The following is a 24865-nucleotide window of genomic DNA, read 5'->3' as shown; positions in this document are numbered from 1 at the left end:
ATGTCTCTCTCTCTCTAAACGGGAAAACACACAACTTGCTTTGCGCACGGACGCGTTTTTTTCCCCCCCGCTCCTGTCGAGCGGCTGCGGCGATGCGGTCACAACAAGTTGCCTCATCCGGGAGCGGATTCCTCCGCAAAGCTGGGACCCGTTAGGGCGTCATCATCGGGGGGTGGGGGTGGGGGTTTAAACTTGCACACACAAAAAAACCAACAACCCCATCCCAGAGCCGCACCAGTTGATTTCCCGTCTGTCCAATGAGATGCGTGTCGGTTTAGGCGCGTCTCCGCGGTGAGTTGCGTGAAGAGGGGCCCAGCTTTTACGCACCGGACGCTTAGAATAAAATGTGTGTAATCTAAAGCTGCTGCTTCTTTTTTTTCTTGCTTGGTTGAGGTTCCAATTTTTTTTCCTCCCCCCCCCCCCCTTCCTCCAATTAATTCCTCATCTCCTCTTCCTCTCCCTGTTCCAGAACGAGATGATCAGCAGCAGCAGCGTCTATGGTAGGTGGATTTTCATTAACTTTGTTTTATGGCTCTGTTAGAAGGTGTAAAAATACAGATGAGTGTCGCCAGCAGGTGGGCGACAGTTCAGCACATTAGTGGGAGACCACAGCGTCTGTAGCTGGAATTAAAATGTGGCATTAATTTGCTTTTTTAACTTTGCTTTGCCTAGAAAACTCGATTCCACACAGTCTGGTCTTTATAATATGGAATACAATGAAATGACAACTAAATTATTATTAGGGGTATTAAAATCTGTTCTCAAATATTCTTCTTGGGTTATTTTACTATAATAAAAGATGTAGATTATTAATAGAAGAATGATTTCTTAGAAGTTGCACAACTTTTCTTTTTTGATCCAGATTTAAAAAAAACACAAATCCACCCGGTGTTTTTACAGTAGAACAAGGCCTCAATGCATTTCCAGTTTATTTAGTGCTTCACACTCCTCTCATAATTCCTATCTATAATATGAGGATATTTTTAATGTCAGTTTTAATTTTAAACCAAGAATTTTAAAAAATGCTCCTTCTGGCTTCCTTCAAAATTCTCCGTATTTATAAAAAGCTGATTTTGTTTTGTTTCCACGCTGCAGGAAACGTGTTCGACATTCCCTGTGAACAATGGTGGATTGTTTAAATTGAACATAACCATCCCACCCCTGTAGCAGAGCAGAGCGGCCGCGTTCACTCCAGTGTGGAATCACCACAGTGTGCTTTCTGTGCACAACAAAGCGCCGTGATTGCACATTCTTGAATTTTGTTGCAGTTTTTAGCGAGGACTCGACCTTTCACCTGATCTTTACACACACACACTAACACACACACACACACACACATGCACACACTCGACTTTCTCCTGCTGATGTTTTCAGCATCTTGCAAAATAAATATCTTGTATTTTCAAGGTGTGTGTGTGTGTGTGTGTGTGTGTGTGCACATGTGCATGTGTGTGTGTGTGTGTGTGTGTGTGCATATTAGGGTCAAGCTGTGTTGTCTAAAAATCCTGCATTGCACATTAACAGGTTTGCACTCGTTTAAACTGCACATTAATCTGCACGACTTTTTAATTTCGTTCCATAATTTCTTCTTTTTCTTCCTCTTAATTTTATGGATTAACATGAGTTGTGATGGGATGCTCGTGTGTGTGTGTGTGTGTGTGTGTGTGTGTGTGTGTGAGGCTAACCCAAGCGTGCACGCTTCTTGTGTGTGTAATGTAAATAACGTGGATGGTCGGCGGCGTGTTTATTCCTCTAAGTCTATTTGTTTGCTACAGTCGCCGGCTTAAGATCCGTCCCTCTACATCGGCTGTCTGCTCGTGTTGCAGTGACAGCAGCAATAATCCCCCTCATTATACACATAACATATCGCCTCACATCCCCGCCAGCCCCCCGATACAGCTAATAGGGACAGAGAGAGGAGCGATAATGGGAATAGAAGGGGAAAAAACTGCTTTACAAACAAGCAACCCCCAGTTTTTTTATTTCTTTTATTTTCTTTTTTTTATTCTCTCGCCTTTATTTATCTAAATACAGATTTCTCTCTCCCCCGCCCCCCCTCAAATGAATAGTGAGAACCGGCGCGCACAGAGAGCGGCTAAAGCGACTCCCGGTGGGACCGTATAAATAAATTATCCTGACACTTTCTATCAGTCCGTAATGTTTACCATTAAAAGCTGTTTTAGCGTCCCGGAGCCACCGGCGTGCGATCCGGCCAGCCCCGTGGGACTCCTGCCAGATGTAAGGCGACGTGTGTGTGTGTGTGTGTGTGTGTGTGTGTGTGTGTGTGTGTGTGTGTGTGTGTTTTTCTTCCTGAAACAGACACAAACGCGCTGATGCTGGTTTGGTCGCCGTGGCGTCCGTATCAGTGGGTTTTCCGTCTTGACAAAAAGCAGGGGGGGGGCTCTTCAAACGACAGCCAGCCAGGGTTGTCATCTTTTAGCAAATACGCTAAGTGTTATCTTTTGTGCTGCCGGGGGCTCGCCGAGCAGAACCGGACCCCCCCCCCCTCTGGGAGCCCCCCCGGCGCATGCAAATAGAACAAATCCCTCTCGGACCTGTCTGTCTGTTCCACTCCCTCCATCCCTTGTCTTGTCTTCTCACCCCCCCCTTCCCTCCCTCGTCTCTCTCTCTCTCTGTCCCCCCCCCCTCTGCAGAGCGCCAGCCTGTCTTGTCGACTTGCTCTTGCATCTATTTCACTCTTTGTCCACTTACCCCCTCCCCAACTCCATCCCAGAAGACATCGCCGGGCCTGCGTGTCAGCTAACTGTAGCCACGCCGTCGTAAGTCTTTGTGTGTTTCCCTGCATGCTCGCTGACAGCCCCCCCCCATCACCACCACCACCCCCCCATTGCCGATCTAAGTTCTCCCGGAGATGGCAGGCAGCTGTCGGCGGACGAGCTAACGCCGATTCCTTCAAATCCTGCAGCATTTCTTTCTTTCAAATGGGGGTGTGGGGATTTTGTTTCCTTGGGGGTGGTGGGGGGGGATGTGACTGACAGTTGCCGGTTGATGGACTGCCCCCCCCCCCCAGTCTCTCCTCCAGTGCTGACTGGTTATTATCCAGTCAGGATCTGAAGCCTGACTCGAATGAAACTTGAGATGATGCGTTCAGGGGCAGCCGGAAAGCTCAGAACCTAAATATTTAAACGACGTCACGACAGGTTTTTAGATTTAAAAATTAGAAATGAAACGTTTAAAATAAATGAGGAAATTAATGACGTTTTGACCCCCACCCCCAAACACAAATTTCCCAGCTTTTCCCGCCTCTTATTTCCCGTCCTGGATAGAGAAATCCCACCAAATTCCATTTCCATGTTAATTCCAGCGTTAAAAGCGTTTTTATCTCTCTTTCTCTGAACTCTCAATCCCCTCCCATGTTTGAAGTTTCGTTTTGGTTTATGTAACGCGTCATTTTCATAGGTTTTAATCAAATCAAAGCTGTGAATTCTTTTTTTTCCCTTCCCTCTTACCTCCTCCAACAATCCTCTGCTCCCCCCCCCCACCCTCTTTTTTTTTTTTTTTCCTCCTGAATTTTAAGCAGACCCCCACTCACCTCTCTTTACTCTTTACCAGCAATCTCCAGCACCCATGGCCCGGATCCTCCAGCAGATATTAAAACATACGGCGTGTGGAAGCGTTAAATATGCTAAGGACTTAGGAAAAAAACTTCCACTTTGGAACATTCGGCGCCGTTAGAGCTGAACGGATGCGGCGGCGGGCGGCTTATCCTTTACATTGTGCCTTTAAACGAGAAGGCGGCGCTTTCTAATTAGGTTATTGCCATGGAAGACTTCAGTTAAATTGTGCATTGATATGCGCAGACGCTCGTCAAACCGTTCCTCCGGTGACGGGAGACGCAGACGAGGGCCTTTTTATTATTTTTAACATTTTTTTTTTAAGGATGGATCTGACTGTAATCTCTCGCCGCCGCCGCCGCCGCCGCTGCTCGTCTCTTTTCTGGCTCTGGTTGGATGATCTGATTTCGTTAACAGCGAGCCTCGCCTAGATACTGACCGTCTGCTGCCCCCCACCCCACCCCAACCTCACACACACACACACACACACACATGCACACACACACTTTTCCTGCCCCTCTCTGCAGCAGTTTGAACATCTTGATTAGTGACTCGTCTCTGGCGAGCGACAAGTAAGTCGGGACTTTTTTTTTTTTATCTGCCAGGCGACAAAAGGTGTGTGTTTATGAATAATGGCAGATTAGGTGTGTGTGTTCATGTGTGTGTGTGTTCATGTGTGTGTGTGTTCATGTGTGTGTGTGTGAGCCTGGCAGGCTGCCAGCCGATGGACACAAAGGATGTTGAGTGGCTGGACGTGTGGCACAGCATCACTGAGGCCTCCGGGAGTCGGGCGCAAACTGTAGGGGGGGGGGGGGGGGGGACAGCCGTTATCGTCGAGACGTGGGACTGATCGATTATCGATCAGTCGATCAGACTTGTTTTTGGTGATCCTGTGATTGGAAGTGCGGGAAAAAAAACAACTTTTTGAGATTCTCGTTGGTGAAGAGAACGCAGCATCGTCGGCGTAGAAACGACTTTAAAATGCGATGCTGGAGACGGAGCATGTTTGTATGCTCATCTGTGATTATATGCATGCTTTTACCATGTGTGTGTGTGTGTGTGTGTGTGTGTGTGGGCCAAGTTCCCCCCCCCACTAGAAGCAGGCGAGAGCATTAGGGTGTTTTCTTGTACAACTCTGTTGGCAGGATGGACACATGTGGTAGATGGCTAATGATAGCATGCAGCGTATAATGAGATCCTACTCTCCGTCTGTCTCCACTACCTGGCATCATGCATTAACCATACAAGAGGAAGAGGAGGCACGCATGGTATTGACTTTTGAGTGGGTGTCTGCTTGTCCGTTGCTGGTTTTGTTTAGCACTCAGAGGTCAGCATGGCTGCAAGCGCCACACATTTATAACAAGTTTTTTGTTTTTTTTTTCACCGTTTTTGGTTTTATTTTCATGGCAGCAGCTTTTTTTTATATATATATTTTATTTTTATTTTTTTTCCTGCAAAAAAATAAAAAGAAAAGGCGAGAATCTCTCCTCAGCCGCACCTCTTGAGCTCTTGTTAAATCGCCGTAAATTGATTTTGGATGCGTCGCTGATGCTTTAACAAGCCAAATGGGTTCAGTTTCTTCTTTTTTTTCGCTGGGGTTAGTTTTTTGGTGCGTTCAGAAGATTAATCTATTAATATATTCCACACACACTCATAATCCACAGTATGCTGCTGCGTTGATGGAGGCAGAGCATTGGCGCCGCTCCATCTTCTCGCCCAGTAACATATATTTATCCTCTTCACTACAACAATCCTCTAGGCTGCTCAAATCCCCCCCCTCCAGGGGGTCCCGATGACATGCTTACTAATGTGTGCTTTGGAAACGGAGTGCTATTGTACCCCCTAAATCTCACAAAGCACTGTATGATTTGCCCATTGTCATTAAATCGCCTTGCTTGTGCCAAGTACTTGCATCTCGCGGAGGCTTAACGCTTTGAGGGTTTCAGGGACGGCTTCAAGTTCCTCTTTTGTCGATTTCGGGGAAAAATGCCAAGACTGCCGCTCTGAATATTGTTTTTGCGCTACGGAGGAGGGAGGGAGGGGGCATTGCCAAGCCGGCTCCATTGAGCCCCCTGTGAATGGGCCATTCATATTTAGGAGAATCACCCAGATGCCATATTGTTGGCTCAACAACGCTAAATATTCTCCAACAAGGATGTGATTGTAGCAGTTTTTTTTGGGGGGGGGGGGGGAATCTTGGAGAAAAGGATATTGGAAATAAAAAAATAAATTTAAAAAAAAGGAGGAAAAAGTCGACTTTTCAGCATCTTTTTGAAAAGACAAAAGAGGAAAAGATTTATTTTAGACTTTTAGACTGTTGTTATTTCATGCTTCAAACCATCAGATGTTCTGAACGGGATGTCAGTGAACGCAACCCTCAAAGGTGGTTTTATCTGACACGCTTAGGTTGACGTGTTGAGTATGTTTTAATAGAAATATCCTCAGATGACGACATAAAATGTACATTAACAGTTAAATGCTGCAGTAGGAAATGCAAAACTTAAAAAAAAAGAAAAGAAAAAAGAAATATGTAGTGGTCTTCAGACGGCGCTGCTGGGATCCCATCTCAGGCCTGCAGGCGTTGGACGGGTTGAGGTTCACCGTCGCACCCCGATCGCACGCAACCTTGAAACTGGCCGTCAAAAGCGGGTCTATGACGCGACTTAACCAAATGTCATTGTGGTCTTTTATGTCACGCATGCTCTGAGTATTAATCACGGCTGGATCTGCGCCTGAGAGGCTGATCAAATTTATTGTTTGGCTGCGCGGGACAGTAATGGGTGTTTAATTACTCAATAAAAGCCCTTTTATAGATTCCTGGGCCTCCTGTGTGTTGAGCAAATGGTATTGATCTGTCTCCGGGCTGCAACATGATCGCCTGTGAAAGAGAATTAGAGCCGTTAGCCCTGCTAGCGCTTTCTCATTCATTAGCCGCATTAGCCAGAGGGGTAGTTAAGTAGCGTCGTCGTTAATACCCCCAGTCTCGGATGGGTTCTGGTGTTGTAAAGCTCGGCGCAACTCATTTATGCCAGTATGGATTAGAGGAGCGATGATGGCATCGATTACCAGGGAAAGTGTTTGGATATGAATCTACTGGGGGGGGCTGGGGGGTCGTTCTTTATGATGATCCACACACCTAAACGCGACGACGCCCTCAGCTGAGCCGCGTTATCTAAAACCGCATGTTTAATCCCGCTGCTTCCCCACCTCCTAATCTGTAATCTGACTGCTCCTCCTCCTAATTCTGGATCTCCATCCTCCTCCTCTTCCTCACGTGTCATCCACATGTACCTCTCCATCCGTGTTCAGTGTTTTTGCACAGGCATATGAGGTGTCCACCGTGTTTTTCCCCCCCTGCCTGGACTCCATTGTTCTTTTATCTCGTCGCGACGCTGAAGCGACTCCTTTCCTCTTGATGCACAGCAAAACCCCCCCCCCCCCCCAAACCGCTGCAATATCTGCCTTGATGTGTCCATATCAAATGAGTGTGGCCTATTACAGACGTGCTGGAGTCAGCTGGGTGGCTTTGTAGACAAAAAGAAGGGCCTGCAAGACTCCATGAAAGAGACATTGTCCAATATGGGACCATACAGCTCCTTTGTAGATAAATGGATTTTCATGCTTATCAACCGGGACACTGACATGAGTGAAAACTGTGGAGAATGTGGAATTATTCGCACTCCCCGACTGTAGGCTCGGACAACTGTAGATTCAAGTGTGTGTGGTCCTTCATTGTCCCGCTGCAAGGGGTCTTTTTTTTAATTTTTTTTTTTACATTTTATGTGGAATATCGTGCATGTGAGCGTGTCCTTGTGGGAAAAACGTTTCAAAGGTTCGTCGCCGGAACGTCGGATATTTTCACTGAGGGAAGAAAAAAAAAAGCAAATTCGAAACAAATCCATTAGAATAGGCAACGTAGATATTATATATGAATATTTTATAGTAGAATATGAAACTTTCTTTGGGTTTCCCACCTATAATGTTGAGTAAATATCGAGGGGCCACTTAGCCGTAGCTAATTAGCTTCAACTTGTGTTTGAAACCACAAAACGGAAACCCTTGGAGCTCTTTTATGCATCTTTTTGTGTTTTGGAGGACGAAAGGGATCGCTGGATGTTGGTTTGTGTCTGTCGGGTCGTACAGGAAGTTGATTTGGACAGGAGGAAGTGACGGAATGCACACCCCCTGCACCTCTTTGGCTGCTGCTTTCCTCATTTTTGACGCGTGTTGCATGAAATTCAAGCGTTTTTCTTCCCACCGGCACAAAAACGATGGGCTGAGGTGTCGCTCTGATGAGTTTGTGTCACTTTTACTTCATCCGTCAGGTAAATGCATGAACGCAAAACGCAGTGAAACGATCAGTTAATGACCAATGACGATTGATTGGTCAATTTGATTGTAATCACACTGTTATTACATGTTATTAATAACAGATTTTTGTTGTTAATAAAGGATGTAATACAAAATCCAGAGACTTGAATCTGTCCCCTGGTCTCCCGCTCTGATCCGTGGGACACATGTACATACGTGTTAGCGTGTCCACGCTGCACATGTTAACCACATTACCCCCCTGTTCCCGTTCACATTCCAGCGGCCCCAGGCCCCCGAATGAGAAGTGATGTCTACTCGATGCGTCGCCAGCGATCTAGGTAATCTGCCTGTGCCGGGGGGTGGGTGGGGGGGGGCAGGTTCCATCGGCCCGCAAATCAATCGGCTTCATGTCGCTGCCATTAGGCGAACACGGCGCCGCAAACACACGGTTTAATTCCCCCAGACGGGGGCCAGGTGGACACTCCACCCCCCCCAGATTCACTTCCTCCTTCATCCCGACTCCACTCCAGTCAATGCGGTTATCCTCGGCGGATGGGGGCTTACAGGAATATCGCTCGGAGGGTGTGTGTGTGTGTGTGTGTGTGTGTGTGTGTGTGTGTGTGTGTGTGTGTGTGTGTGTGTGTGTGTATAGAGAGAGATTTTGGCCAATGAACCCTTGCTGTGCTCCGTCCTCCAGTAGTGTGTCTGTACTGAGTAAGTGATCCCTTGGGATGCAGCGCACACACACACACACACACACACACACACACACACACACACACACACACACACACACACCAGCACAACCCCCCCCCCCATCATCTCCACTCTGTGTTTGTCTTTGTTTCTCTCGGTGTGGATCTGTTCCCCGTTCTGTCTCTGTCTCTTTATTCCACCCCCCCTCCTTTTTTCCCCCCTCTCTATCTCACACACACACACACACACACACACACACACACACACACACACACTCACGATTAGAAAAATCCAGATTCACCCCCCCTCCCCCAGCTGCAGGAAGTTTACCGCTCTTCCTCATCAAACACACTTCCTCTTCCCGCCGTTGCTTTGGTTCCACTAATATCCCGGCTTCGGTGCGTCCGTCCTCCTCGCCGCCGCGTCGCCCGTCTTCCGTTGGCGGTATGGTAATTGAGGCGGCGTGTTCCTGACAGATGAGAGTTGTTGGCGCTATCGCCGCCGCGCGTCTCATTTCCTGCGTGCCGTCGCTCGATCTGACTGATAAGATAACGGGCCGCCGCGTCCCAGAGCGTCAACTAGCTCCTTGATGAACGCCGGCGCCACAGCTGTGATTACGGAGGTGGGGGGGGGGGGGTGGGGGGTCGAACCTGGCGTGTGAACGGAAAGATGGCCGCCTCCTCTCCGCGGCGATCTGACGGATGCATTAGGATGGACGCGGCGTAGGAATCCGCCGCCGCCGCCGTTTCACATTTGTCCATAGGGCTTCTGAACGTTTCACTGTTGCTAGGAGACGGCTGAACCCCCACCCCCCCCCCCCGGCCACATCTGGTCAGCTGTTAGAAGAAGTTGTCGACAGGAGCTGGAGCGTGATATTGTTTACAAAATGAAAAATCTATACGGTCGGTGTCAAAAAGGAACAAAAATGTGGATTTTTTTTTTGTTCCTCGTCTCCTTCCTGGAGCCTGATTGGACGATGTTGGACGCACGTCCTCCAATAGGACGGCAGTGACGTCGCAGCATCTTTTTCCCGCTCAGATCAGAAGATGTTTATTCCCCCAACAAAATACACTCATTATTTTATGATGAAAATCCAACATTCATCAAGGCGGTGGGGGGCGGGGGGTCGTACCTGCAGCAGATCCTCCTGTCGGAATAGGAAATGTTTGCCTTCCCTCGGCTGGAGCATCATCTTTTTAGAGCTGCAGTATTTTGTTCTGGTGTTTTTTTTTTCTTTGCGGATGACACACATGTATACATCGCCTGAGGGTCAGAGCTGCAGCCCACGGTCGTCAATCTGAAGTTATTTATTTATCACGAGTGGGAAAAAAAAAAAAAACAACAACCACAAAAAAAACAAGACCGCGCTGGAAATAATGCAAAAGTACACGAGGTTGCCGACGACGCGCGCTAACGTGTTAGCGAGGTCCCGGTCTTTCTCGCTAACTGGAAGCGAAATGCAGAGAAATATTACACAAACATTTTAATGCTTGCGTCGCAGATTTCGGTTGCTACGGTAACGGATTGATGCTAAACGCGTGGTGAGGCTGATGAATATCAGGAATGCTTGAGTCGCTCCCTGAAGGCAACACCAACCACCACCAACGTTCAGCCAATCAGGAGGCCCGACAGCAGGAGCCTAGATGATGTTGTTCAGATTAACATGACCTGTTATCGTTATCGCTAATCCAGATTAGCGTTATTCCCAGGCGTGTCACTTCCTGTGCGTTTTGTGTTTCGGTCGTCATTTTTCGCCGAACTCAACCTCATGGCGTTCATCGCCCGCGAATGTGATTACGTCTATCGATCGATAGGCGATGACATGATGCTGGGAGATGTCACCTGAGGAGAGTGTGTGTGTGTGTGTGTGTGTGTGTGTGTGTGTGTGTGTGCGTGTGTGTGACTGAGTGAAACAGTACAGGAGTGTGTGTGTGTCCATATGTCGGTGCGTGTTGGCCCATATGCTGGCGTTCGTGTGCTTAACATACAAGCACCAGCCTCGTGCGTGTGTGTGTGTGTGTGTGTGTGTGTGTGTGTGTGTGTGTGTGTGTGTGTGTGTGTGTGTGTGTGTGCGTGTGTGTGTGGTAATGTGAGATCACACGTAGCCTGTTAGCTGCAGTCTTACATCTGCTGTCAGCCTCTCGCTCTAACTCTGTTAAGGACGTTATTGATTGCTCATTATTACCCCGTTCCCTGAAAGATGAGCGTCCCCTATGATCACATTAAATCTCTCCTCTGTCCAACCCCCCCAGAGACGCCTTCTGCTCATCGGCGCCCGTCAAATTCCTCCTCCTGAGATCTGATATCAAGCAGCCCCCGTCGTGTTTATTCATTTATTTTTATTTTTTTTCTCGCCTCTGCGTTTGATTCCCTCCAAATAACTTGTACTTTTTTTTCTAATCTATTTTTTTTTTTTAGCTAATTGATGTCTTGCGTCTGTGTGTAGTGGAAATGGGGCGAACACGCATGAGCAACATTTGAAATGATGATTTGTTTTCTTTTCATTAGGCGCTTCGGGTTCTCGTGTTAACTTTGTGATCCGTGTTTATTGACTTGATGGTTAACAAGAGAGTCGCACCGCCGGGCTATTTTAGTATTTATTTAAAAGGCGTCAACGCTTCTTTTTTTCCCCCCTAAGCGGATGTTGAAGCTTTCAAGTCAAAGTTAGCATCTCATTGCCCCCCCCCCTTCTTATAAATGTGCCTTTGAATTTGCTTTCCCGTAGAAACTTCCCTGCCCTTCCCGTCGTTTTCGCTGACGATAAGCGGTCGCTGAAGGTGTCACGCGTCTGTAAAGTTTGGGACCGGGGTGAAATCCAGCCCTCAGCAAGAGAGGCCATCTCATCCCCCCCCCCCATGATGAATAATGCAGAGCTATCGACTGTGTCAGTGGAGCGGCTTGATATTCCGACTGGACGCCCTCACTTTGAGACAAACTGCTGGCAGACTGCTCCGACTCCGACAGACAGGACCTGAATCTGCTCATATGAGTGGGGGGGGGGGTCGTGGGGGTGTTAGCATCCCAGGGAAGCCTGTAGCTTCTGTTCGAGTGGGTGGAAGCGGACATACGTGGGGTAGGGGGGAGAGGAAGACGTCCACGCATCAACAAACACTTGCAGCGTTGTGTTTGTATACGTGTGTGTGTGTGTGTGTGTGTGTGTGTGTGTGTGTGTACCCAGCTCCAGTGAGAATCTCTTGCCCCCTCGACACGACCGGTTCAGTCTCAATGCCGCCGATCGATGCCGGTATTGATCCACTGTTTGACTGTTTAGACAACCTGTGTGAATTCCAGCATAATGCGATCCGCAGTGGATTTAAGGAGCCTCGAACGCGCCGCCGCCTCAAACGCGCCGCCGCCGCCGCCCATTCGCAGACACGTCGCGGTCAAGTTTGAATCCGCGACCTGAAGTGAAGTTGATGAAACGTTGGAAAGGAAAACCACTTCCTGGTTTTCCTTTTTGTGCAGCGGGGGGGGGGGGTGGTGGCAGCCAAATCTGGATCCAGAGCCTCGAACGCTTCACAGCGATGGATCCGGCAGGTTCGAGGGCTGGGGGTCGAGGTTATCTAAGCCAGGGCCGCCTCAGTAATCCACACACCCAAGCAGCGCGTGCACACACACACACACACACACACACACACACACACACACACACACACACACGGCGGGCGTTAATCTCCACCAACTGCTGTTGAACTCTAATCTCGCTGGCTCGCCAAGTGTTGGATGCACTGCAAAAAAACAGCTTCCGCATCATTTCAGGCTGGAGCATGAGATGAAATGGAAGTTTATTTACCACCATATCTATATTCTAAATCTTGGCGCCACGTTCGGGGAGTTTTGTCGTCTTTCCTGCGAGGAAATAACGGATTTTAAGGGTAGAAGTCGTTTCTAATTGGCGTGTGTTTTTGCAGTGCGTTTGGTTTCTGGCACGGCGTTGCCCTGCTGTTGTCGGAACCACGGAGCTGTCGTCCGGTCTACCGTCTCACCGAGCTCCCCTCCACCCTCCAACCTCCACCCACACACACACACCCACACACACACACACACACACTGAGACACACACACACACACAACCCAATGCAGACAGACATAATGCATCCACAGATGGTGACACTCCGGCAGTCACTCCTCGGCTGTCTGTCGACGTGCCAGCGATGCTAACACACACACACACACACACACACACACACACACACACACACACACACACACACACACACACACACACATTTTGTAGACATATGCACACACACAGCCTGGCGGCAACAAACAGCGATGCATCATTGAGCATCGGCTGGTATTTCTCTAACTGCTGAGGGGAAATCAGTGTGGTGTTAAGTAACCATTCATGTGGAGCCGAGACCACACACACACACACACACACACACACACACACACACACACACACACACACACACACACACACACACTCCCAGAAACACACTCAACTCTGTAGAATAACTCAAAACGACTGGATAACGCGCTTCTCCGATCTGGATATTGCGAAGGTTTCCGCGCGTCGGTTTCCACTCCGGAGCTGCTGTTTGCGAGGTAAATCTTCCTGAGGATTGTATTTGAATAATGAGGGGGGTGGGGGGTGGGGGGGGGCTCAGAGAGTCTCCACAGCGGATGACCTCTGAATAGTTGTTTTGGATTAGCCATCAAAAGTCTTCGCTCCAAGTGGCCGATAGATCGCTACTTCCAGAAATGAGTCACTTGAATATGATCATCAGCGCCATCGCTGCATCAGATAATGGATAACCATTACACTCCATCCCACCCCCCCCCACCCCCCAGCTCCTCACCCACACAACGCCTGCTCTTGAAATATGATGCATCCGCTGCGCTTAGCGAGCACTTAATGTCCAAAAGCGCCGCGTTTGTGGAGATTTACAACCGCGCCGAGAGAAGAGAGTGTCGTCGGCGTAGAATGTTGTTCACTCAATAATTATCTCATTTTATTTACGGAGACGGACGGCTTTAGACCAGGTTAGGGGCTTCCTTTCTATTATCTCCACCCCCCCAGGCCCCTAAATGACGTCCTTCAGGTGGAGGACTTTACAAAGTTTGAGCGTCGTTCTCGTACGAGAGGATGCGTAGAGGGGGGAGGGGGGGAAAGCTGTTCCGCGGGATCGATGTCATTTCTAAAAGGATTAGGCCCCCCTCCCAGAAATCTATTTTAATTACTGAACACACAGGTAAACAAAGTGGTGTGGGTCCACAGGTATGGATCCGGGCGTCAGAGGGGTATTGATAGCACACGACCCCACGTTAACCTCTGGGGGGTGGGGCCGCTTGGAGGGGTCCTGTCGACGGGAAGCGCATCGGATCGGCGGCAGCGGCCTGCGAACGCCAAGGCGCTTCCTGATGTCGCCTGACAAACGTGGCGACGGCGGCTGATGGAGTGGCTTTAATTGGCGCCGGTGTAGGAAGAAGTTCTTTAAACGTTAACGTCCGTCAGGCGCTGCTGACGCATCGACAGGCGACGATGAAGCGTCTATGGATGATAAAACGTTTGAATATTAAAAACGGCTTGAAGTAAGTTTTAGTTCCGGATTATAAAATAAATAAAAATGAATTTATCAGCAAAACAAATGAACAGTAAACAGACCGAGTAATTAATCCTTGAGTTTCCTGATGTTTCATGTTAATAAAGGGTTTATTAACTGGAAAAAGTCATAATTAATGATTAATAAAGCTGATATTAGCATGATCAGAGTAGTTTTTATTATGATCTGTGTTTAATCCATCACTAAGATCAATTGATAAATCATTAATTTATTTAATAAACAAGCCTTTAAATCTTAAATTACATTACTTAAGTGTTTATTACCATTTTTGTAGCGTTAATAAATGGTTAATTATTGAACTTTATTTAAATCAATTGAGCACTCAGGTTTTTAATTACATAAGTTATTAATGATTATTGATGTTGTATAAATTAGTAATAAACGATTAACAGGGGCGACGCTCCGCGTGCAGAAACGTTTCGCTCGTCTTTTATTTCAACGCTTCACATTTATCTCCTTCCTGTGATAAAAACAAACCCACAACATGTAATTCTATTAAGTGGCGTCTCACACTTCACTTACCTGCAGACAGATGTGTCACCCCCCCCCACCCCCCCCCCTGATGATGATGATGATGCGTGAGTGGATGATCTGCGGCGGCGGCGAGCGTACTTACAGATGTTTTGTTCGCCAGATAAGAATAATCTGTCTCCCTCAGCTCGCCTGATGTTTCCCCCGTGTGTTTGTGAGTGTTAGCGTGTGTGTGTGTGTTAGCGTGTGTGTGTGTGTTAGCGTGTGTGTGTGTGTGTGTGTGTGTGTGTGTGTGTGTGTGTTTGAGGAAGGAACCCCGCGTGGAGCCGGGTGATTAGGCACGCTGCGCTAGTCACAGGAAATGGAGTATCTGACGGACAGCCCCAGTGCATTATGGATGAATGTTGGCGGCTCCGAGCCCCCGCCGAATATCTCTCAATTTCCTCCCTGAATGACAAAAGAAGCCACGCACAATTTCCTTGATCCGGAGCATTTGTTTAACGGCGCCCTTCCTATTTAACCCCCCCATTCAATAGTCTGTCTCGTAAAAGGAAATTTAGACAGTGTCAATTTATACAGCTCCAAGGAAGATCTGATACCGGCAGGCGGGGGGCGACGGCGATTGCGCCTCTGGAATTAAGTGAGAGATTCACGGCGGAGGAGTCCGATTTCTCCAGGAGTTAAATTTAGACTCGAGATTAAATGAACCCAAATATTTTAAAAGCAAAAGCCTCTGAAAAACTGATGATTTTTTTTCCAAAGTTTGATGGTCGAAAGCAGCGAAAAACTTCAGGAGGTCAGAGGTCGCCCATTACAATGAATATTTGATTTTTTGATTTTTGATTTTTTGATTTTTTTTTAAAGACGTCATTTGTCAAATATCCTTATGTGGCAGCTTGGAGCTGTCAACCCCCCCACCCCCCCTCGTCTTACCGTCTTTGAGTTAGTGACAGCTCATCTCTGCCGGTCACTGCTCGCCGTCTAGACTTTGAACTCTTTCTGTTTACGCCCTTATTTGTTGTTGTTGTTGTCGTTTTCGTCGTCGTGCCGACTAAGTAGCGGCCGCGTTCCAACATCTGCCTTTTTAAAAGAAGAGAGTTTTTCAGACAGTCTGACGCGCATTTTGTCATTTTCCTGCAGTTGTGACTCAAATATGTTAATTTGTTTTTATTTGTCTCCTATGCACAAACACGGCGTGTGTTTTGCGTGTGTTTTGCGTGTGTTTTGCGTACACGCGAGTCCAGCTCGAGACCAATTTTGTAATTAATTGCCATTTTGGACGACCTAATCACGATATTTGACTCTCTACTGTAGGTTGCGTGTTGATGCGGTGCAGCCCGTGTCTCAGTCCCAGCGTGGCGGACTCATTAACAAGGTGGTCTGGAGGTTGTCACACACGCACACACACAAACACACACGGCGGCCGTGCACACGTGAGAAATCCACACGCAGGACGAAGACATGCACCGCTGCACTTCGTTTTTGTCTTTTTCTTTTTGAAAGAAATTTGACACGATTGTTTTTAAAGGGCGCACGCGTTTGTGCATCCTGTCTCCGGGACACACACGCATATGCATGCATGCATGGCTTAATTATGACGTTACTAAAATGGGCAGTTTGCTCTGACACCCTGCTTTGCAGAATCACACAGTGCGCCGACTTAAAAGAGCTCATTAGCTCTCTCTAAAGAGATGTTTACTGCTCGTGCACGCTCGTGCACGCTCGTGCACGCTCGTGCACGCAGCTACAGGAACAGGCAGCTCTGGAGATGCAGACGGACGCAGAGCGTAATGAGAATGATGAGGCGCCGCGATGTGCAGCCTGAGAAAGAGGAAAGGAAAAGTGCTGGTAGACTTGACGCTTCACATTTCTGTTGGATGTTGTTTCAGCTGAGTGCACGATCTCTCCCCCCCCCCCCCCCCCCCTTGTTTCTGCAATACAAACACACACACACACATCCTCTTTTTTATTTTTTTTGCTTTTAACTCGCACACTTTGCCGCATGTGTCCGTCCAAATTCTTAGCAAATCTCCCCTCCGGGGCGTCGGAGACCCTTGGAAGATGGTGGAGAAAATCAAATATAAAAGGAGGGACGGAGGCAGGGGGGGGGTATGCTGCACAACTAGCAGAACCCACAGAGATGCTGTAATCAAAAAAATAAAAGAAAAACAGAATGGAAAGCTTTTTAGGAGTCTGCACATGTAATCCCGTAACCCTGACGAAGGCTGCTGCAGCCTGAACGCATTCATTCCAACATTAAATCAAATGGAGAGACCACAAGTAGCTGGATTCTTTGTGAATTATAAAAGGAGCCTTGAGAGTTTTTGGAAATGAATGGCTGGAATTCAAAAGTAGTCTGTATTTTTTTCTGAATATTTACACACAAAAAAACCCCCCAATGATAGATATTTGTGTTGATTTTGAGCCTTTGGACAATACCTTCAAGGACTGTTCATTAACTTTAAAGTTCTCTCCAAATGAGTAAAGGAGCGGCATAAGTCAGGCTACCTTGATCATTTTTCATCGCCTGACCCCGCCCACCTCGCCGCCGTCGCCATCATTAAGCGACTCCGACTGCGCTCGTTGCCCTTGGTTTACATCACATTCAATTAGAGGATGCGGCGCAGAAGGATTCCAAAAGTCGGTCCTCCTCCATCTCTTTTCATATTTTTTGGAGAAGGAGGCAGCGGAGTTCAAAGTGCTCGGTTCAAAGCGTCCGTCCTCATTTGAATAACGAAGGGTAATCGCTATTACCTTATTTAAATAGTGCAAGTTATCATTTGGCCTTCATTTGCATTGCTGGGGTAATCACTGCGTCTCTGCATTAACCTCATTATAGAGGAGATGAAAGCCCTGATGGAGGCTGACACACTCTTTTATATATGTTATCTTTATTAATGATGGAATTAGAAAGATTCATGTTTCTTTAAATGGACATATCAGACTTGGGTGTTCGTCTTCATGGGGTTCCATCCGGTTTTTTTATCTCCATCTTCATCCATGAGGGACGCATCCTTCAAAAACAGGCCGTTTAATGGTGATGCTGCAAAGAAACGTCGGTTTTAACAGAATATTAATCGCGGTGCAGATTTTCAGGCTTCAAACCACCTTAAAACACATTCAAAACCTTGATTCTGTGTCATCGAGGTCCGGCGTGTGAAAATTGCCGCTCTGCCTCAAATAAGTTGAATATTAAGGTCACATAATGCAGTTACACACTGGAAACCAGTGTCGGGCTCTGTTTCGGGTCACATCAACATCAACCGCACCTTCTTCTTTTTTTTTTCTATAGTGCAGTAAAAATTTACGAGCAAATCCAGCGGTGAATGGAGGACGCTGCTTCCTTTGGAGGCTAATGTTAGCATCCGGATGCTTTACGACTTAATACTGAACAAGTTATCACCAGAAACACCACGATGACCTGAAACTGGGCAAATCGGGTCAGAACTGGGTCTTGCCGGGTGTTTTTTTATTCTGATATCTTGTCTGTAGCTTGTCAAATTCTTCGTATTCTGAGCGATTCGTCGTCGGTCGTTGCTGAAACATGATAGAACTTCCTTTATTCCAGTTTCTCTGAAGCTGAAACTGACGTAACTTCGCGGCGCAGAAGTTCTCCGTCCTGCGGTGCGTTCAGGATACATAGGAAGTACCAAAATTAGGGATCATTTACTCAACCACCAATATGTCAACGTAGAAGCATTTGTTTGGCCTGAAGCCGTACTTCCTGTCTTGTAATTTCCTTTTTTTTTTAAATTACACCCGTTTTTATAGCGCAGCTCTCGGTATTAAAGAATCCTCCTTCATCCGCTCGGCTCTTTTGTCTGAGGCGGGTTCTCTGTCGGCTTCTCTGGGGGGGGGCGACAGGCTGGCCAGCCTCCCCTCGGCTAAAATGTTGTAAATTAACACAATTAGCTGATTGCCATTCTACTAATTCGCCACTGGCGTCTGTGGAGAGATGACTGGATCGGAGACTGGGAGTGGAAATGGGAGTCTGGGGATTCCCCCCACCTCCTTCGCTGTGTTGTTACCAAACAAACACAGGGGGGGCCTTGGAAAAGAGAGCAAGAGTGTGTGAATTTCTATGACTGAGCTTTTGTGTGTGTGTGTGTGTGTGTGTGTGTGTTTTCACGGAAGCACAAATGGATGAGAGGAAGCTGCGCCCTGAATGGATTTTGTTTTACCGACACGAACCGATCCTCAGACCCCCCACTGCGGATCTCTACATGCAGTCGATAAGTCAGAGGAAGCCGCCTAAATGACACCGATATCATCCTTTATTTGCGCGCGTTAAGTCGAATCAAACGGGGGTTCAATCGGCGGCGCGGCGGCTGTGATTCGGCCCCCGTCCGGCCTTTGATGGCGCCAAAAGCTTTGATGGCGAGACGACGACGGAGTCGCCGCGTGACTGTCAGTGTTTGCAGATGGCATTGGCTGGGATTAAAGGAAACAGTGGCTCTCCAGCCTCCCGAGGCAATAAAAGGGATGGGGGGGGGGGTGCCAGGTCAGTGTGTCTGAGATGAGATGGGGAGGGGGGGGGGGGGCAGAGTAAATAAGAGGAGGGGAGGCTGCGAAGAAAAAGAGATGTTGGGATAGATGGAGTCGGAATAAAGCGAGGTGGAGAGAAATAAAAGGGGGGATCTGGCGGGAAAATGGACGAAAAAAAGAGAGATGGGAGGGGAAGGACGGGGCGGTGGGGGGGCGTGAAGAAGAAGGGAGGCAGAAGGGAAGGTAAAGGGGGGGGGGTCAAGGTGGAGCCGCAGACAGGAACCCAAGCTGGAGACACAATGTGTTGTAATTCATTGCTCGCCGCAGCCGTGTGTGTGTGTGTGTGTGTGTGTGTGTGTGTGTGTGTGTGTGTGTTTGTCCGTCTGGGTCAGCGGACACTGGCGTGTGTGTGTGTGTGTGCATACCACCACGCCTGAGTGCAGATCGAGATGGGTTTTTTTTTTTAAAAACGCCAGTGTGTGTGTGTGTGTGTGATGAAAGCACCATGAGCAGAGGGGGGTGGGGTGTGTGTGTGTGTGTGTGTTGCTTTGTGGGGACATTTTCAAACCCATCTCCAGCCACCTCAGATGAGTCGGGGATTATAGAGTGACCCTCGATGCCTCCGCCTTATTGGTCTGGCCGGGGTGCATTAGGCTTCGGTAACCAACCAGCCGCCATCGCCGGCCGTCGCTATGGAAACCCCCACACCAGCAGACGCTGGCTGTCGCTTCAAAACGAGAGGAAATTAGCATTAGCTACGTGCTAATTCATCAGAAAGACCCAAAAATATGCAGCACCTTCATCCAACAAGCCCCGCCCACCAGGATGACTGTTTTATTGAGCGGATGAAGGTGTCGTTTCGATTGCGTTGGCATGTAGGTGTACTCACATGGTTCTTCTCCTTTCCCCCCCCCAGGCTTAAAGATGCAGTGGACCCCCGAGCACAGTCAGTGGGCCGAACAGCATTTCGACATCTCCTCGACGACGCGCTCGCCCGCCCACAAGGCGGAGGCCTACAGGGCGGTGCCCGGCCACCTGCAGCGCTCGGCGACCTACCAGTACGCCTGGGCCAACGACGACATCTCCGCCCTCACCGCCTCCAACCTGCTCAAGAAGTATGCTGAGAAGTACTCGGGCATCCTGGAGATGCCGGGCTCGTATCCCGAAGCGCCCGGCGTCATGAACGGCCGGAAAGGGGAATCTGAACCCTGGCAGGACGGCGTCTACCCCATGAGCTGCATCCCGGAGGGGGTGTCGGTCAGGAAAGGAGGCGTGGCGGCGGCGTCGGAGGTGGTTTCGGGCATGTGCAGTTCGCCGGGCCTGGCGTCCAGCACCCTGAGCGAGCCCAGCTACTCCAGCAGCAGCTGTGGGAGCCACACCGCCACGGCGCTCCACTCCTCCTCCATGCCCACTCAGGAATACGGCCCCGCCTACAGCAGCTCCTACCTGCACAGTAGTTACAGCTCCCAGTCCGCCCCCACCCCGGCGCTCCCTTCCCCACTGCACAGCTCCGGACTCCTCCAGCCGCCCCCTCCGCCGCCCTCACACCCCACATTAGTCCCAGCTTACAACGGAGGCTCCCCCAACTTGTCTAGTTATAATTACCCCCCAGCGGGCTATCCCGCCCAGAGCTCAGTCGGACCAGGGTACAGCCCTGGGGGAGCGCCCCCTCCTTCATCCTACCTCCCCTCAGGCATCGCCGCCCCTACACCCCTTCCCCCTTCTTCCGCTTTACCTGGATACCCCTACCAGAGCCACAACCTGACGCCGATTGCCCCCACGCCTCTGAACAGTAGCTCCTCCAACTCTCTGAAGAGGAAAGCCTTCTACATGACAGGCCAAGGAGAGCTGGACTCCACTTATAACTTTGGCTACGGCCAATCCCGGAGCTCGTCTGAGAGCCCCATGTACAGGATAGCAGACAGCAGCAGCGCTAACGGCGGTTCCCACGGCGCCAGCGGCGGCGGATTTGACAGAAGTGCTGAGAAGTCGTCTTTACCTTTTAATCCTCAGAAGCAATCCACGTTGTCCTCCGAGCAGCAGAGGAAGTACAGCAGCCAGGCAACAGGTGGACCCCTGACTCCGCCGGCCTATGTATCCTCCACCCTGGGGGGCTCCCGCTCAGCAGATTCCCTCATCAGTTTCACCTCCCCTTCCCTTAGCGAGCAAAGTGCTGACGATCACCGTCTACATCTCTCGCACTCGGCACCAGGGACTACCTCGTCCTCATCCTCTTCGTCCTCCCGGCCTGCCGAAGAGCAGCTAAAATCCAGCGACCCCCACCTCCTAGATATGGTTACCTCTGAAATCGTCCAGCAGGGACCCCCGGTGGATTGGAGTGACATTGCCGGGCTGGAACTGGCCAAAGCGACCCTAAAGGAGGAGGTCTTGTGGCCCATCCTGCGCCCGGACATGTTCAGCAGTTTGGGGCCGACCCCGCGTTGTGTGTTGCTGTTTGGCCCCAGGGGCAGTGGCAGGACGTTGCTGGGTCGATGCCTGGCCAGCCAGCTGGGGGCGCCCTTCCTCCAGCTCAGCGGTTCCACGTTGGCCACCAAGTGGCTGGCGGAAGGAGAAAAGATCATCAGAGCGTCTTTCCTGGTGGCCCGCTGCCGGCAGCCCTCGGTATTGTTCATCAGCGAGGTGGACATGCTGCTGTCAGCCCACCTCAGCGAGGAGAGTCCCATCAACAGGCTGAAGGGCGAGCTGCTCGCCCAGCTGGACTCGCTCCTGATGGGTTCAGGCGAGGACGGGAGCAGCCAAGTGTTGGTGGTTTGCTCCACAAGCAGACCCCAGGACATGGACGAAGGACTCCGGAGGTACTTTTCGCGAAGGGTTCTCGTGCCCCTGCCGGACAGCACGGCCCGACACCAGCTGGTCAACCAGCTCCTGGCTCAATCTCAGCACAAGTACTGCTTGAACGAAGAGGAGCTGGCGCTGCTGGTCCAGCGTACCGAGGGTTTCTCTGGACTGGACTTGGCCAGACTCTGCCAGGAGGCCCTTGTTGGTCTGTTGCACGTCTCGGCACAGGGCATGGACATGACAGGTATGATGCCCAGGGGACAGGTCAGGCCCCTCACCTACCAGGACTTTGAGAGTGTCTTTTGTAAATTCCAAGCAAGTATATCGCAAAAAGAGATTGACACATACACTGAGTGGAACAAAATGTTCGGCTGCAGCCAGTGAAAATAAAGAAACGGCCCTTGAGAAAAAAGAGGCATCCTCAATTCCTCCCCTCAGGGCAGAAGCATCGTGCTGGATGGAAAGGCACACAAAAGGCCAACACAAGCCCACCGAGTTCTCACAAGCAAGGTTTAGACGCACCACGAGGACCCGGTTTTGACGAGACAACTGTCAGTTTTTTGCAATTAACAAGCAAGAGTTTTAATTTGAATGCTTGACGCTCCAGAAAGCCGGGCATTGTTTACACATTGCAAGCAAGTTGGCTTCAGCAAGAGACGCCCCAGTGTCTGTGTATATATATCTTTACGTTCGTGAGATTTAGTTGGCAATCCAAGTGCCTGAAGTGGTGCTTTCTGATTTTATTTCTTTATTTTGCCTCACAATCTTACATTCATGGCATGAGCTGAGTAGTCTAAAGAGCTTTAAAACTGCAGCAACAGGTCTGGAAAGCAGACATTGGCAGTTGGCGTTAGTGGTGGTCAATCATTCTTTATTGTCTTGCTAAGAGCAGTAATCCATCAGGGTGGCAGTAGTCTGGGCCCTGACTCATCGCTTCTGATCCCGCATCTGCAAAAAACCAACAAAGCGAACAAACAAACAACTCAGGAAAGCGTTTGTGAATTGTACAGTACCTCATGACGTTTGACGAAAAGCACTAAGAGAGCTGACAGGAGACTCCGAGGCAGTTTGGCAATTTTAAGCAAAGCAGTGTTAGGTGTACCTCGACTGGCCGAGGTGACGATGAATGTACTAGATATGTTCTAGGATTCTGGAACGTAATCTAAAGTGAGAGTAAAAAACTTCATTTCCTTTCCTTCCTTCCTGACGGCAGGGGCTTTAAGGACCAACCCTTAAAAAGAAAAAGTCAAACCACATTGCCCGGCTTTAGTGTTTGGGGGCTTTCCGAGATTTGCGGATGTCGGGGTGGTGGGAGCTGTATATTTATTATAAACCCATATTCAAATGCTTTATATAGCTAGGCTATATATTAGGCTACATGAGGGCTACATCAGGATGCTAGCTACTCAAGATACTGGCTCATATGACAAATATTCTCCGATGCCGTCGGTGAGAAACACGTCCAAACACTCTAAAGGAACTGTTGGTGATGGACTTTCTTATTTTTTATTTGTTCATGCCCATAGATACTTTACGGCTAAGCTAACAAGTTGTCACTCCCAAGTCATGGTACACCTGGGAGTGGTTTCAGTCTCTCAACTCTTGGCTAGGAAGTAAATAACATTCCCCACACCGGAGAGGGTTTTCTTTTAAAACATATCAAGTACAATTTATGGTACATGGGTCTCAAATCAAATGTTTGGCTTTGTCTTGCTCTGGATCCGTTTCCTCAGTTGGTTTCAGTCTGAAATGCAGTGTTGGAAATCAGGAAGCAGCTCGTTTGTTGAGTTCAAGGACAATCTGTTGTTAGAACAGTAAGGTGGGATGAAGGGAACTAAATCCTGCTACCTTTTAAGGATGGATTTCATTGATATCAAAACTGACATGGAAATACAATTTTTGCAAACTTGCCTTGTCGCTAATTGTTATTAGAATGGGATTAGAAATAGAATTAGACGCCAGACCTGTCATTTGAATGAGTTCTTTCAGCATGCTCGCCTGTACGTTAGTATAGAAGCAGAGGCTCATGGGTACTGTATCTGCAGCCGATTGATTGACACACCTTTCCAACCAGAGGTGTTAATTCTGCAGTCGACTCCAGATTGGCCACCTGAGTCGGAACAGACTTGAAACCCACTTTTCTGAATCTGTAATTAATCCGTCCGTTTAGTCTGAAGCTTTGAACGTCGGTTTGGCGCTCATGTTGGAGACCACCACACCTGAGGGTCGTCTGTGTCCCGTCGGGTTGCATTGGAATGTATTTGTTTTGTCTTCCTGTGTAAGAAGATAATTTAATGTCTGTGCACTAATGTATTTTTAATTTATACCACTGGCAGCGCTTCTTGTTTGTCCTATTTATCCTAAAGGTTTCATTTATCTGAACCGATGTCAGTTTTTCACTCTTCTTGTCTTTCATGTAGTGTCAGTGTTGAATACTCTACATGCAGGCCCACTCTCTGTTCTAAGCACCTGATGTGGGGTGGGTGGGCGTTTCGGTTGGGGTGGGGGGTGGGGGGTGTTACTGCTGAGCGTCAGCAAAATTGACGGAAAGGAAAGACAGCCAGGCAGCGTGGCGGCAACACAAGTCGTCCGTCAGAAAAAAAACACCCTCCAAAACAATCTGGACCACAATTCCTTCTGTCAGCAAATCCTCTGGAGAGAGAGTCCCACCCCCCCACTACCACCACCCCCACCCCCCCAGACAGAAAAACCCACTAATGCACTTCAGAGCACACACACAACAGCACAGGCCTCTCCGCAGACGACGACGACGTGAAACGCACCGGTCAACGCTCGCTTCGTTACGTGTTCCGTGGTCCTGTTACGTCTTGACCTTTTTTGTACCTGGTGTTTAAATTTTTATTTTATTTTATTATTTTAATTTTTTTTTGGGAGGGTCTTTAAATGGACGCGAAAGTTCTGTAAAGCATTTCTACCTCATGGCTACAAAACACACAC

The 24865-nt window shown here is 48.8% G+C and overlaps 1 protein-coding gene across 1 annotated transcript; it reads left to right on the top strand.

Moving 5' to 3' along the window:
* Positions 1-440: 440 nt before the first annotated feature.
* LOC137591513 (fidgetin-like) lies at positions 441-24368 on the top strand. Its single transcript, XM_068309566.1, has 2 exons — positions 441-500; positions 20025-24368. Exons 1-2 carry the CDS (start codon positions 476-478, stop codon positions 22289-22291), a joined length of 2292 nt encoding a protein of 763 aa, XP_068165667.1. The 5' UTR covers positions 441-475; the 3' UTR covers positions 22292-24368.
* Positions 24369-24865: the final 497 nt, after the last annotated feature.

Source organism: Antennarius striatus, chromosome 24 (genome assembly GCF_040054535.1).
Source record: "Antennarius striatus isolate MH-2024 chromosome 24, ASM4005453v1, whole genome shotgun sequence".
Taxonomy (NCBI): Eukaryota; Metazoa; Chordata; class Actinopteri; order Lophiiformes; family Antennariidae; genus Antennarius; species Antennarius striatus.
The sequence above is the reverse complement of the archived record's forward strand: the minus strand, read 5'-3'. Positions and strand labels throughout refer to the sequence as shown.

Coding starts and splice junctions, on each gene's coding strand:
- LOC137591513 (XM_068309566.1), top strand. CDS start 476: ATGATCAGCAGCAGCAGCGTCTATG. Junction 501..20,024: donor CAGCAGCAGCAGCGTCTATG/GTAGGTGGATTT, acceptor TCCCCCCCCCAG/GCTTAAAGATGCAGTGGACC.